Source organism: Urocitellus parryii, chromosome 1 (genome assembly GCF_045843805.1).
Source record: "Urocitellus parryii isolate mUroPar1 chromosome 1, mUroPar1.hap1, whole genome shotgun sequence".
Lineage (NCBI taxonomy): Eukaryota > Metazoa > Chordata > Mammalia > Rodentia > Sciuridae > Urocitellus > Urocitellus parryii.
Genome location: NC_135531.1, coordinates 276247921 through 276262687, shown reverse-complemented (window position 1 = coordinate 276262687; position 14767 = coordinate 276247921). Strand labels below are relative to the sequence as shown.

Genomic DNA, 14767 nt, shown 5'->3' with positions numbered 1-14767 from the left:
ACTCCTGGCCGTGAGAGGACGCAGCCAGGAGCAGAGGCCCCTGGAGCAGAGGCACAGGCTCCAGGCAGCCCTGGGCCGTGCTGGAGCCTTCTGGGGCTCTTGTCCTAGAAGACACCAAGTTGTGGACTGTGGGGCACCTGTGAGCCTGCACAGGGCTGAGCTTCTCCTGCAAGGCCATCTGGCCCTGGGGAGACAGAGGCAATTCACAGAGAGATTCTCTGTGAAGGCAAGGGGCAGCCGCAGACCAACCGGGGCTAGGCCCAGCCCAGACACCCAAGCACAGGGTTCCCTCAGAGGCCACCAGGGCCTCTCACAGGCCACACTAGGAGGGTCCCAGCTCCTCGGATCACTTCCAGTCTGGGAAGCTCCAGCGTTCCTGGGCCTTGCTTTCTGAGAACTTCTGGGATCCCCCTCTGGTCCCTGCACCTAGGGGCACAGAATGCCCAAACCCTTCACCTCCAGCAGGGAATCAAAGGCCATGCCCGGGCACTGCAGTTCCAGCCCCAGCACTCTGGGGACTGAGCACATGCCCTAGTGGCCTGCAGCGTCAGAGCACCTGGAGCTTCCGGGAGCAGGTGAGGTTGCCATGCACCAGCCCCCACATGGCCAGCAGCTCTGCGGGCAGCAGCTTGTGCACCACCAGCATGGAGCGGAAAAAGCAGGGTTCCTTGTTCATGCGGCTGCTGCGGTTCTGGGAGATGCCGAAGGTCTTGAAGCCCTTGTGGGCTGTGGGCTGCACGCCCAGCACCTCCAGGCACATGCCCAGGAAGACGTCATCAATGGGGTAGAGTTCCAGGGTGTCACAGGCGTGGTGCAGGCGGCGGGCCAGCCTGCCGGCCATGAGGAAGCCCCCACCGCCAGCATAGGGCGGGTAGCTGGCCTTGCTGTACAGGATGGGGGGGATGTAGTACTTGTTGTCCTTCCTGCGGATGGGCCGCGCGCGCTGCAGGACGTCACCCACAAACAGGTTTTCCTGTGGCTGCCGGTCAGCCAGAAACTCCAGCAGGTTGGTGGGGTTCACGAAGACGTCATCGTCACCCTTGAAGATGAAGGGGATGTTGGGGCAGTAGATGTCCAGCCACTTGAGGAAGTGGATCTCCTTGAGGGTGAGGTTGAAGAAGCTGTCAAGGAAGTCCCACTGCAGGATGTCACGGTAGAGACGGTCCTCGTAGGCCAGCAGCTGCTGGTAGTGGGTCCGCTCCTCCTGTTTGGAGGCCGTGCCCAGCAGGAAGAGGGTGCGCACAGCGCCTCGGCCCCTGCCAGCAGACTCCCACTCGCGGCCCCAGGTCTGGCGGATGGCCTCGCGGCGGTCATGCTGGGTAATGACGGACTTGACGACCACCAGCAGGTAGACGTCACCGCCACACTTCTCGGGGTGGTTCATCAGCATCGGGAAGTACCGGCAGTGACGATAGAACAGGAACTGCCGGAAGTGTGGCTCCAGGCCCTGGAACCAGGGCTGATGGGTCAGGTTGACGTTGGCCGAGCAGTTAGTGGTGGTCACGTCCCAGGTTTGGGGCCCCTGGGAGGCCGTAGGGGTGGGGTCCACCACATCCTTGGGGCTCTTCCAAAAGCTCTTAGGGTTCACCAGGTTTCCACTCAGCTTCTGGGCCTTTGGTGACCCCAGCGTGGGGGGAGGAGGCTCCTGCAGAAACTGACCAGGAGTCAGACTGCGCTGGAATACCGTGACAGCCACGAGGAGAGCCAGAGCCAGGCATGCGCTCCTGTAGAGGGTTCTCTTCCTGGGGGGAGGGAAGGAGGAGAGCTGAGCTGCTGTTCTCCTGGCAGCCCCAGTGGGTTCCGGGCCCAAAGGTCAGGGAATAGTCCTGCTTCCTCTCCCAAGCTTACCACCCTACCCAAGGAGCACTGGGGGTTCCCACCTTGACCTCCAAGGTACATGTGGGTTCACTTAACCTCTCCAAGCCACACTTCTACTTCCCCCAAGTGGGACAGAACACAGGAAAGGAGGGCTTGGCATGGGGTCAGTGAAGTGCTGCCATCTTCCTGGAGGACCACCTGGTGAGATGACAGGTAAGAGGCCCTGTCCCCCTGCCCAGGAGCTTTCATTTCCTGGTGTAGCCCCAGGAGCAACAGAAGCATGGTTTTTTGACTCTGAGCCAGGGTCACTGGGAGGGGCAGAGATGGCACCCTCTCTGCAGCCTAGGAGCCCAATCACACTGTGGGGCGCACTGGAGAGTTGCTATTGCTACTGAACCAACAGAAAAGGACAGCTCTTAGCCAGGCACAGAGGCACACGCCTGACATCCCAGCAGCTCAGGAGGCTGAGGCAGAAGGATCTTGAGCTCAAAGCCAGCCTCAGCAACATAGGGAGCCCCTAAGCAACTCAATGAAACCCAATGAAAAAGGCCTGGGGATATGGCTCGGTGGTTAAGCACCCCGGGTTCAATTCATGGTACCAAAGAAAAAAAGAAAAGAAAAAAAGAACAACCCTATGGTTGACAAGAGGCCTGAAAGCTGCATGACCCCTACCCCCTACCCCTACCTTTACATCATGGGGAGCGATGAGGTCCCCAGCTCTTCTCCTGGGAGGGGAAAACATTCAGAGCCAGGAACCTCACCACACCCATTTCTGGAGCCAAAATCAGAGCTCTTCACCAGCAGCCACCCACTCTTTAGGGCTTGGGCCCTGCTCCCCAGTACCCACAGTGCAGCACACAGATGCCAGGAGGTCTGCCCACTCTTCCCTGTGGCACATGGAAGCGGAGGGCTTGGGGATAGGTGGGTTGGCAGGGTGGCCTTCCAGGGCTGGCCCAGCAGGGAGATGGCGCTGACCTTCTCAGCAGGAAGTGCAGGGAGAGACAAGGAGCCAGTGGAGGTGCCCAGGGTGTCCTCAGGGCCAGGGGGTTAAGGCTGAACCCCACAGGGCGAGTTTTCCCCATGGAGCCCCACGGTTTCCTGGACACCAGGTTGGTGGAAAACAGGGTCACCTCAAAGTGCGGGGGGCAGGGTGATGAGACCCGAGGCCTGCCCCTCCCCGCGAGGGGCGCCGAGCACCCTGGATCCAGGGGTCTTCCAGCCCTGTGGGCTCCGGAGAAGCCCGGTACTCGGGACCGGAGTCGGGAGGGGGAGGTCAGCACCTGGGCCGCCAGGCAGGGGCGCTCCACCTGCGCCAGCCGCTGTGCTGATGAGAAGCTCGGGAGGGGCAGGAGCAGGGGTCGCGGCGGGCGGCCGGGGCTGTGGCCGGGAGGAGGCCGCCGCAAGGGGCGGGGGTCGCGGGCGCGGGAGGCCCGCAGCGCTCTGCGAGCCGGCAGCGTGGGGACGGGGCTTGGGGGCGGCTGCCGGGCGGCGGGACTGGGGATGTGGCTCGGTGGGATATGGTGGGGATATGGCTCGCCCCGCGCCCCCCGCCCCCCACCTGCCGTTCGGGCGCCGCGCACGGCCCGGCATCTCCTGCCACCGCCGCGCGCCCGTCGGGGAAACTGAGTCCCGCCCGGGCAGCCGGCGGGCATCGCCAGGCGTCGGCGCCGCGGGGGGACGGCGAGCCCCGGCCCCCGCGCCCTGCCAGGGCCCCACTCACCACAGAGACATGGCGGCCCTGGCCGGGGCGGCGGAGCGGGGCGCGCGGGTCACAGCTCCGGGCGCAGCGGCTGGGGACTGCGGCGGGCGGGCGAGGACGGCCGCGTCCCCACCGCCGCTTTCGTCTTCCGGGCGGCGGGAGGAGGGGCCGGGGCGGCGGCCCAGGTGCGTTAACCCCTTCGGGCCTCGGCCGCAGGGAGGGCGACCCGCTCCCCGAGGCGCGCCGGGCGGAGAGCGGACCTCGGAGCCCGCGAGGGTCACCTCCGCCGCGGTGCACGACTCCTCCGCGGGGCTCCCGGGGTCGCCTCTCCAGGACACGTGGGAAACCGGGACACCCGCCCACCTCCACGCCCACGGGCCGCCCCTCGCCGCGGCGCCTCCCTGCGGCCCCATTCAGACTCGCCCTGGGGGCGGGGGCGGGGGCGGGGGCCCGCCGGGGTGGCCGTCCTCTCCCGGCTCCCCTCGGGGCCCAGCAGTCCAGCCCCGGGCCTGGGCCTGCGAGGAAAGAGGGCCCGGGGCTGGGAGCAGAGCCCCCTGGCTAACCTGGAGAGGAGGCCGCCCCCGCCCAGGCCCAGCTCCTTCTCCACTCCCACCCCCCACCACCAAGAGAAGGCCTGTTTGCCTGGGCCCAGTTTCTTTTCTTTCCATCCATTAATAAATATTTCACGTAAAATCCTTTTTGTCCCCAAGTCTATTAATTTTCTTGTGTGCCAGGACCACCTCCTCTTGGGGAGTGGACATCTTGGCTCAGGCCCAGGCTCTGGGGTGATGTCCCATCCAGTTGACTTGGAGAATCCTTCTCAGGAAAGCCTGGCCTGCCGTTGGCCAGATGTCTGTTCGGTCTTGTTCCTTGATGGGTTCCTAGAGCTGAGCATGTAGTAAAATTTCAAAGTGCTCATAGAATTGAAATGGAGGAATTCAGGTGTCCCCTCAATGCCGATGACATTCATTCAGTGGTCACAATATGGCATGAATAGCTCACTTCCTTTAGGGGCTACCTGTACCTTATAGAAAATAAATGGAGGTGCAAAGAGGACAAAGTCAGGTAAGTGAGGTCCCATGGTTAGTAGCCAGGAGGCCTCCTGGTTCCGAGGCTGTCCCTTCTCCCAGAGATAGCAATGACAGGAAGCTACCTTCCTGCCCAGAGGCACACAGGGACGGCAGAGTGCCCTCACTGGTCCCAAACCTATGAGGCTGGGTGAAGAGTCTCTTCAACCCTTTCCTTAAGGCTCAAGAGCTTCTTGGAAGGGGAATAAAAATTTAAGGTACAAGGGAATTTCCAGGGTGTGGTAAGCTCTCATCAGGGAATGTGAAAGCCTTCCAGGCAGAATCCAGGGGAGGACACTGGATGACAGGTTCTGAAGCACCGGACGAGGAGGAAAGCCTGGCCTGCAGCTGCAGGTCCCCTGGCCTGGCTGCCTGCCACTGAGAGCTACCCACGGCTCCCGGTCCCTGCAGCCCCTGTCCCCTTCACCACGGCTTTGCCCTGGCTACCCATCCCCACTTTGTTTCGCCGTCTAGGCTTTGGGAGTCTCCCTGTTTGCCTTGCAGCGTGTGGCCTTGCAGAAGGGGGAGGCCCTGCTGAGAATGGCCTACCTGGCCGCTCACCCCAGTGCTGTGGGATCTCCTCAGGTGCCAGGGGAAGGGTGGACACAGCTGTCCCTGGGAAGGGGTTGTGAGCTCAGGTTTGGGGACTAGAGCAGGATTGGGGTCAGGGACCTATACTTCCTGTCTGTCTCTAGGGACAGGTGACTTATCCCCTTGAGACCTCAATTTCCTGCCAGTGCAGTTATGTGAGATGACGCATGGGAAGCGTGCAGGCCAGTGTCCCCTACATGATGAACCTCACGACACACAGCTGCTGGTAACAATTTTATCATTGATGCTTGGCTCACCCCCCACAATGCCCCAGAACCACAAGGGCTCAAGGAGGTGGTAACCAGGGGAGCTGCCCGAAGTCTGCGGGGTGTTCACCAGTGCAGGCTGGTCAATTGAGACAGTTTGTCACATGGGATTATGTGTTCTGTGCGTAGGTCAAACACAGAATGGGGAAATGAATGGCAATTAGGTACATGGGTTGCTGAGGGTGGGGTGGGTGGGATGTGTGGGAGCCTGGCTCCTTGGGTTTTCGTGGACCCATCCCTATGCAGAAGCACAGCAAGTCCCCCACCCCTCCACTCCTGGGCTCACCCAGTCTGGCTCATACCACCTATCCGGCCCTGAGGGCCATCAGATTTCTGTGCACTGTCTCAAGATAGCAGGTGGTCAAGCAAGGTCAGTCTGCAGATGGAATCTCCCCTGCCCCACATGCCCTGGGTGAAGGAAGAGGCTGGGGAGATAAAGCTGATCCCAGGAGGCAGTGGGTCGGGGGTCAGCAGAGGGAATCAGGTAGGAAATAGCAGGAATTCAAGCCCCAGGGTCACTCTGTGCCCTTTAGCTTGCTGCCCTGAGGTTAATTCAGTGAACTGGGGTGTGGAAAGACCCTAAGAAGTATCCCTTCCCTTCCTCCCCTTCCCCATTACCTCTCTGTCTCTAAAATAAAAAAAAAAAATTAGTTGTAGATGGGCAGCTTGCCTTTATTTTATTTGTTTATTTTATGTGGTGCTGAGGGTCAGACACAGTGCCTCACACGTGCAGGGCCAGCGAGAGCTCTGCCGCAGAGCTACGGCCCAGCCCCCTCTCTTTTCTCCCTGCCTTTATTGTGGGACTGGTGATTGAACCCAGGAATGTTCTGCCTCCGAGCTACCTTCCCCTGGCCTTTACTACGTTTAATTTTGAGACAAAGTCTTGCTTAGTTGCCCAGGCTGGCCTCAAATTCAGGATCTTCAGACATCGACCTCCAGAGCAGCTTTACCTCCCAGGGGGGACCGTGTGCCCTGCTGCCCGTTCCCCCTCTCCACGCCCTCCCCGCACTTGCTGGGAATCTAGACCCGAAGTGACCACAGCAGAAACAGTGCCCTGCCGGAGTGGGGAGACATCGCCCGCCAGGGCTCCATGAGTAGTGGGACCAAGTGGGGATCTTGGGCCACAGGGAACCCCAAAGCAGAATCTGAGGAGCCCTAGGCCCCTTGGAGAGAGGTCAACAGCTGGTGCTAGGAGCTCGGGTGGCCACTGGGTAGAGAGCTCTGCCTGCTGTGTTGGCTTCACTGCGACAGCGGGAAGTTCTTCCACGTGTGGATTTACTTCAGTATTTGAAAGACCCTGAGCAGAAATGGACCCTCCAGGCAGCCACCGCCATCTACACTCACAGTGGAGGGTCTGCGGACACGCACCAGTGACAAGAAATTGCTGTTCTTAGGTGGGTGCGGTGGCACACGCCTATAATCCCAGTGTCACGAGCGAGCTGTGTCATTAACGTAGACCAAACACATTTGTGTCTTTCCAAAATGTCAGAATTTATTGAATAGCACTAAATTCACAGGCTACTCATGGGTGACCCAGCTGTCACCAGCAGGACAATCACAGGTTCTTTTATTCCCATCTTAAATTCTAAGGTCTCTAACACCCAGGTCACGCGTCACGCTGCACGCTATACATAACGCACAGAAAGGTTAGGAGAGGGCAAGGCAGCACCGGGGCGCAGGAGGCTGGGCAGAGAGCCCGGGCAGGGAGCGGGCGTGGAAGCAGAGTCACTGTAGGTGGGCAGTGCTTCCAGCTTCCAGCCAGAAGAACTTGTTCAGGGCACAGAGGGGTCAAAGTACGGGAATTATTCTAGGCAAAGATCCTGATTGATGGTAATTTAATGGTTCAGTTTGGAGTGAGCTTGAGAGGTCAGCTTGGAGTGGGACTTCCATGATTGTCAGGTGCAGGAGAAACTGAGGATAGAGATTCAGAGGTCCATTGCTGTGGCTGTTTTCCTAGGGAAGACTAATGATGAGTGACCAGGTGACTGGGTCAGGGTGCTGCTGTGTTCAATCTTGGGGTGCCCCTAATTTTATGGGCCTCAAGTAACAGGGTTGTTTCATTCAGTGGTCAGTTGTGTTCGATAGACTCGTGGGCCTGGTTTTCCTAATAGGAGTTTGATGTGCCAGTGCCGCTGGGTGCTTCTGATTAAGCTGATAAGGTCATGGATTTTCATTCTTTATGTTTTAATTTTGAGGCAGGGTCTTGCTAAGTTGTCCAGGCTGACCTTGAACTTGTAATACGCCTACCTCAGCCTCCTGAGTTCCTCAGATTGCAGGTGTGTGCCACTGTGCCTGGCTGTCCCGGGTGGTCATTCTTATTAGCATGATTGATTGATTGTACCTTGTACCTTGTGTCTTCTGGTTTTGACAGGCAGATGGTTTTGACAAAGTACCACCTCAGTACTTCAACTCAGCATGGATCAGCTCACAGCAAACTACGGAGCGACAAAGGTTTAGGACAGTTTGAAATCGGCTGTTCCATACATGGAAGAGTAACTCAGAGCTGGGCACAGCGTGCTTTCCACATCTAGCAACTTGGGAGACTGAGGCAGGAGGAACACAAGTTTGAGGCTGGCCTCAGTTACTTAGAAAGACCCTGTCTCAAAATAAAAAATAAAAAGCATTGGGGGTGTGGCTCAGAGGTAAAATAACCCTGAGTTCAATTCCCAGTACACACACACACACACACACACACACACACACACACACTGCTGTTCTTCAGCGGAAAGAGCCTCGCTAGAGATGTGTGCCTGGAAAGAAGGACTGCAAGTCCCTCTGCCATGCTGGGCGAGCTCAGCAGCCTTCTGGAGCAGTGCCCTTGGCCTAGAACTTTCTCAGGTTGGGCTTGGCACCCACCCCCATCATGACGGGGCCATGTCATGCGGCTTCGCTGGTCATTGTCGGTGTCCCGGAATCTGCCCTGAGACGCTTTCCCAAAAAGGACCAAGAAGGCGGCTCCCGGGCTGGGGCAGTGGTGGGCCGTCTGCCTGGTGCTCCCTGCTAGGAAACGGGGGCTGAGCCTTGATTTCCTTCCTGATGAGGAAGTGTGCTCCCACCCATCGTGCAGGGCAGCCCGGGGGGCCTGGGGGACCCCAAGGTTTCTCAGTCAAAGGGGGACCACCCAAACGGCACCGGAGGAGCACACACAGGCAGACGGAGTCCACCCCACCCCCACTCCCCCACCACCGGTGTCCCCAGACACTAGCTGCCCTTGCAGGGATCTGATGGATTCAGGGCTGGGGGAAACGGTCGAGGTGGAAAGAAGGGTACGTTTCTCTGGGAGTGGGTCCTCCCTTTAAGGAGGTGAGGGTGCTCCCAGTGGACCCAGGGCTTGCCGCTGCGCAGGCGGCTGTGCTGGGGAGACCGTAGCTTCCCAGTTGCCCTGGGGCCATGCTCCGTGTGCAGGCAAGTTCAGGCTTGCTGGCCTGGAGTCCTCTTGGTCGCTTGGAGCAAGGCCAGCAGAAAGTCTGGGGGAGAGGGAGACAGAAGAGGGAAGGGCCTGGAGGAAACGGGGCCAGAGAGAGAGAGGAGCCAGCCTGCGGCGGGGTGGTCGGCGGTCGAGGAGGCGGAGTGGGTTAGGAGCCTGAGAAGAGCGGTGGAGGGCGACGGGTGCTCTGTGCAGGATCTAGAGAGCCAAGGGGGATGATGGGGCCGGCACCTGAAGACCCAGGCTTATGGCTCAGCAGGGGTGGCCCGGACTCCTCTGGCTGCCAGTGACAACAACTCAACTCAAAGTCGCTTCAGCAGAAGAAATGTGGGCTCGGGAGACAGAAGGCACCCCCAAGGGCGGCCCTCCTGGGGACCCTCCCGACTTTCCATGAGGAGGGACAAGGCAGGTTTTGAGGGGCCTCCAACTTGGGGGCCCCAGGGAAAGAGGTTTCTGCTCTTCCCGCCTCCGTATGCCAGATCTTAGGGAAGGACTCTCCATGTCTCCCTTCTGCCATGGGCCCCTTCCTGGGCCAAGGCGGCTGTGCTGGGAGACAGTAGCTTCCCAGTTGCCCCGGGGGCCATGCCCCGCCTGCAGGCAGGTTCGGGCTTGCTGGCCTGAGTCCTCTTGGAGGGCATCAAGTAAGGGGGAAGCTGGGCAGAGAGGCCAGAGTTCAGGGAGGCCCAGGACTGGGGCGGGAGGCCTCTGGGGCAGGAGGGCCAAGGAGCACACGGGGAGGATCGGCACTGGCCCCCGCGTCTGGGTGCACCCCCGTCTCCTGTTGGGAGGGGTGTTAGTGGGAACACATCTACACACACTCAGGGACACGCACACACAGGCGCAGCACACACAGGCGTCGGCACTTGCAGAGACACAACTACTATACACACAGGTCCAGACACCCACACGGAGTCTGCACATGCAGAGACACACACAGCACTCACGAGCATGCACACATACACCCCTGAGATGCACACTCACCCAGTAAGACACACACACACACACACACACACACACACACACGCCTCTCCCAGGCAGGAGGGCCCTCCTCACCACCTCATCTGCTGACACTGAACCCCTGCCTGGCCAGCCCCTGCTGGCCCCTGAGCAGCCTCTTTTGACCCCCAGGTCCCCAGGTCTTCAGGACTCTGGGCCTGGCCCACAGCCTTTGTGGCCTGCGTCTGCCCGCCGCAGCTCCGGCACCTGCCTTCTCCCCTTCACCAGGACCTGGCTTCCCGCTGCCCAGATGCTCTCCTTTCAAGCCCCACCTCCAATGTCCCCTCCCTGGGGCTGGGTGCCCCCTGCCTGGCCGTATCCCCCTGCACCCCTCCTCCACCTGGCGGTCCTGTTGTCCCGGTGGGCCGCACCACCAGGGGGCGGGTGGGTGAAGAGCCAGGGTGCCCTGCCTGCGGGGTCTCCAGCAGTCCCCGAGGCCACAGTCAGCAGATGACGGGGTGTGCCCAGCCCAGGGAGCCCTGGGCGGCCCAGACAGCTCTGCAGGGCCTGCCCCACCCGTCCAGGCTCACACTGACACACATTCACTTGAGGGGGCAGCGGGCCCCTCGTCCTGGGCAGCTGCGCCCAGGCTGCACCCTCCCCTCCCGGACACCAGTGACTCACATCTCCACCCGCCAGGCAGCCAGCGGGGACACACAGCCGCCTTTCAGCCCCTCGGCCTCAAACACTAGTGCAGTCTTCCCTCCCCCTCCCGGCTGTGCTCGGCCCACGCCGAGGCCACGCCAGGCCCCTTCCTCCTGGAGCACAGGCCTCCCTGTCTCTCGTCACCCGGCTCCGGTCCAAGCCAGCCCTGAATGGCTGTCTTTTCACCAGCAGAGCTGGCCAGGTGCATTCTGGGCAGCCCCGTTCCCACTGCTCCCGGATGGACGTCTTCGGCCCCCGGCTGCCCAGAGCGGGAGTCCGCTGAGGGCTGGGTGGAGACATGGAGGGACTCGGCACGCTGAGCCGCCCTCCACACACACGCTCCATCGCCTTCCCCAGCCTCGAGGATCGTTCCCACTGTAGAGAGGAGAACACTGAGGCCAGGGGAGGTGGGCCAGCTGGTGAGTGCAGGAGCCTGGACCTGGTCCTGGGCGAGCTGGTGGACGACCCCACCCTGCACCATCACGGGGGGGCTGAGACAGCACCAGGCCACCGAGAAGGGGCCACTGCGGGCACCTTGCGACGGGAACCCTGACCCAGACCTCCTCCTTCTTGCATCACCAATCTGCCCTCGGGCCTCAGAGTGGTTCCCCGCCAGGCTGGCCAGTCTCAGAGTCTCCACCCCCGCCCCCGTGGTGTGCTTGGTCCACAGTACAGGCCAGCTGGGGCTCTTCCCTGGGGACTTTGAAGTGGATTTGGTCTCTGGCCATTGCACTTCTGGGGACTAGGCCACAGGTACTCCACTCCTACTGTGTGTGCGGGTTCTGAGGAGCCCGTCAGAGGACAGGGCTGGGCACAGCGCTGGGATCCCGTGACAGGCTCTGCTGTGGCCAACCAATGCCCCTTCCTCAAAGATGTCCATGCCATCCTTGGGTCTGGTAAATGCGTTAGGTAGCAGAGTGAAAGGGCCTTTACAGATGAAATTAAGGTCATAGACCTTGAAGCGGATTATTTGGGGGCCTGTGTTAGTCAACTTTTCTGCACTATGACAAAATGCCTGAGGAAAACCACATTTTTTTGATGGCACTGGGGATTGAACCCCAAGGTGCTGTACAGCACATTCCTAGCCCTCTTAAATTTTTTAATTTTAAAAAACAGGTTCTTGCTAAATTACCCAGGTTGGCCTCCAACTTGTGATCCTCCTGCCTCAGCCTCCTGAGGAGCTGGGATTACAGATGTGTGCCACTGTACTTGGCTTGAGAAAAACAACTTGAAGGAGGAAAAATTATTTTGGCCTCCAGTTTCAGAGGTTTCAGTTCATAGACGGCCCACTGCGGCTTGGGGCCTGAGATGAGGCAGAGCATCGTGGTGGAAGAACACGCAAAGCCGACTAGGAGGGAGGGGGAGAGAGACGGGGGGGGGGGGGGAGGGAGGGGAGAGCAGGGACAAGAGGCAGTTCCCGAGGGCACGTCCCCAAGGACCCACTCCCTCCAGCTAGGCCCCGCCTCCCAATGGTCCCTTCAGCTGTGAATCTGTCACTGGATTCATCCACTGATGAGGGCAACGCCCTCATGATCCAGTCACTTCCCCAAAGCCCCGCCTCTGAGCACCGCCACCTTGGGGACAAAGCCTTCATGTGGGCCTGTGAGGGACACTCCAGTTCTGAGCTGTAATGGCCCGTCTAGCCCAGTGGGCATGTCCACTACGTCCTCTAACTGGGAGCAGAAGAGCTTCGGGAGCAGCAAGGTCAGGGGACTGGGTGGCAGACGGCTTCCCTGCCTCTCCAGGTGCCGCCACAGAGGCCAGAGGGGTCTCCAGGAGCCAGCCACCTCCAAGGGCATGGGAACCTCAGTCCTACAGCCTCAAGGAACCGGGTTCTGCCCACGCCCTAAGGGGTGTGAGGTGGGTTGTCCCCTGGCCCACACCTCAGCTTCCACCCTGTAAAATCCTGAGCAGCCTGGACTTGTGACCCGCTTGAGCTGATACGTCTGTGTGGCTTTAAGCCCCTAAGCCGGTGGCCATCAGTCACGGCAGCTCTAAGAAATCGATATGAACCGTGAGCACGGTGCCACTGTCCTCTGGTTGGGTTCAGGAGCCAATAGCTTCTCACTTGTGGTTTTTGTCACCCGAGGGTAAGATTCCTGGCTGGTGGCGTGATGGTTTTCTGTCTCCCCCTCTCCCCACAGTCTGCCCGCCTCGCCGTGGAGGGCACAGGGCACCCAGAGCTCCCTCCCAGTCACCCTCGGGCCTTGGAGCCTGTGAAGGTTGGAGGCTGCTCCTCCGGAGGCCCAGACCTGTCTCCTTCACCGAGACCACGGGTAGATCCCGTCCTCCCTGGAGACCTGATGTCCCTGGGAGGAGCCGGTGGGGAGCAGGGAGAGGCGCTGGGTCCCCTCAGCTTCTTCTCCCTGGGGGCCGCTTAGGCAGCACCCACTGAGGGCCAGTGTCCCTCAGCCTGCTGGCCACCCTCTTCCTGCTCCTCCACTTCGCCCCTGGAGTAAGGAGGGCAGAAGGCCTGGTGCCAGGCGCTGGGGCAGAGGAACGTTACTGAGGTGACATCGCCTGAAGCCAGGTGCGCAGAAGTGTTAAGACGGATGATCTGGACTTCTGCAAAACCCACATCTTCTGGTCTTTGAAGAACATTTGAGAAAGACTGAAAAGGGCCACAATCTGGGAAAAACGACTCACAAAGGCCTGTGTGGGTGCCCGGAAGAGCACTGAGACCACAGAACTCTCCTGCGAGGTCAGAGAGCAACCTGGCCGAGGGAACACGGGCCAGAGATCCGAAGGGACACCTCACCAAAGAGGACAGATGTGGGTGGACACCGAGAGGTGGCGCTAGGTAGAGACGTGTCAAATCACCCCTGAGAAGACGTCAGCAGCCGGGACCGTTACAACCCGAGAAACCACTGCACGCCTCTCAGATCATGGGCACTCAGCCCTGGGCCGTATCGCACGTTGGTGAGGATGAGGGACAACTGCATTCCCAGGTTCTGCGGATGGGAACGTAATTTGGCTCAAGAGTTTTGGAAAACAGTGACACATCTTCTTAATAAGTTAAATATGTACTCACCTCATGAACCAGCTGTTCCACTCCCGAGTATTTATCAAGACAAACAGAGTGCGCCCCTATAAAGACTTGCACGTCAGAGGCCACAGTAGCTTTATTTGTAGTAGACAAAATCTTCCAGGGACTCATGACGTTCAGTCAACAAGGGACGATCTTTAGGACACTGGTCCTGTAAGAGGTGTATGGCCTAGTGATATTCTAGCCTTTTCCTTTGTGTAAGCACATTCTGTGCTGTTTGCACACTGATCTAGTGGCCGACGACATATTTCTCAGAACACGTTCCTGCCCGGGAGCGACGCACGACCATCCACGACGGTCTGCACCGAGGAGTCAACTATGGATACACGCTGCAGCAGGGACGGACCTCAAATCATTGCCCTGGATGAAAGCCAGACGAAACAAAGTACCAACCATGTGATTGTATGTACCAAATTCTAGAAAACGCAAACAAAATCGTGATAACAGAAGGACTGCTTGCCTGTAGATGGGCTGAGGCGGAAGGAAGAGGTTACAAAAGGGATTGAGGAAACTGTGGGGTTGACGTTTGGGTTCCCCACATTTATTGTTTCACGAGTGTTGACATATATTAAAATTTATTACACTGTATACTTTGAACACACAGTTGACTGTTGTCAATCATACCTCAATAAAGCTGTTAAGAAGAACAACGTGGAACAGAAGGGATGGGGAGAGGGACATTCACGTGGCGGGGACGGCTGACAGGAGGAACACAGCCCACATTGTACAGCTGGCCCGGTCACTCCAGTTGACGACTATTAACTGAAATTCAAAACAGCTAATAGAGAGGATCTCGAATGTTCCCAACACAAAGAAATGATGTGTCTGAGGTGACAGGCCAGTCACCCTGATCTGATCCTTATAGATGGTATACACAGTGCCCATAAATGGGTGCGATTTCTACGGTTCAATTAAAATACATTAATGATGATAATAGGAGGACTATGGCACAGGTGTTGCACAGAGGAGGTTTGTGGCTTTCTGAGAGGGCAGAATGGAGGCCCAGTGGTGGCCAGTAGTGACCCCAGAGTGTGGGTGGGCACATCAGCCCCACCTGGGCCCCTGGGAAATGCAGATGCCAGGTGAGCTCTCCCGGAGACTGTGCACACTCAAACTGCAGCTTGGGCCAGGCCCAACCAGGACACCTGGACCCAGGCCCTCCAACCCCCTCAGAGACTATGGCAAGGACTCCCTAGTGTGTCTGTAGAGTGA

The 14767-nt window shown here is 59.2% G+C and overlaps 1 protein-coding gene across 1 annotated transcript; it reads right to left on the bottom strand.

Annotated features, from left to right (window-relative positions):
- Positions 1-547: 547 nt before the first annotated feature.
- Positions 548-3549, bottom strand: B3gnt7 (UDP-GlcNAc:betaGal beta-1,3-N-acetylglucosaminyltransferase 7). Its single transcript, XM_026396291.2, has 2 exons — positions 3539-3549; positions 548-1742 (listed from the first exon to the last, which is right to left on the bottom strand). Exons 1-2 carry the CDS (start codon positions 3547-3549, stop codon positions 548-550), a joined length of 1206 nt encoding a protein of 401 aa, XP_026252076.2.
- Positions 3550-14767: the final 11218 nt, after the last annotated feature.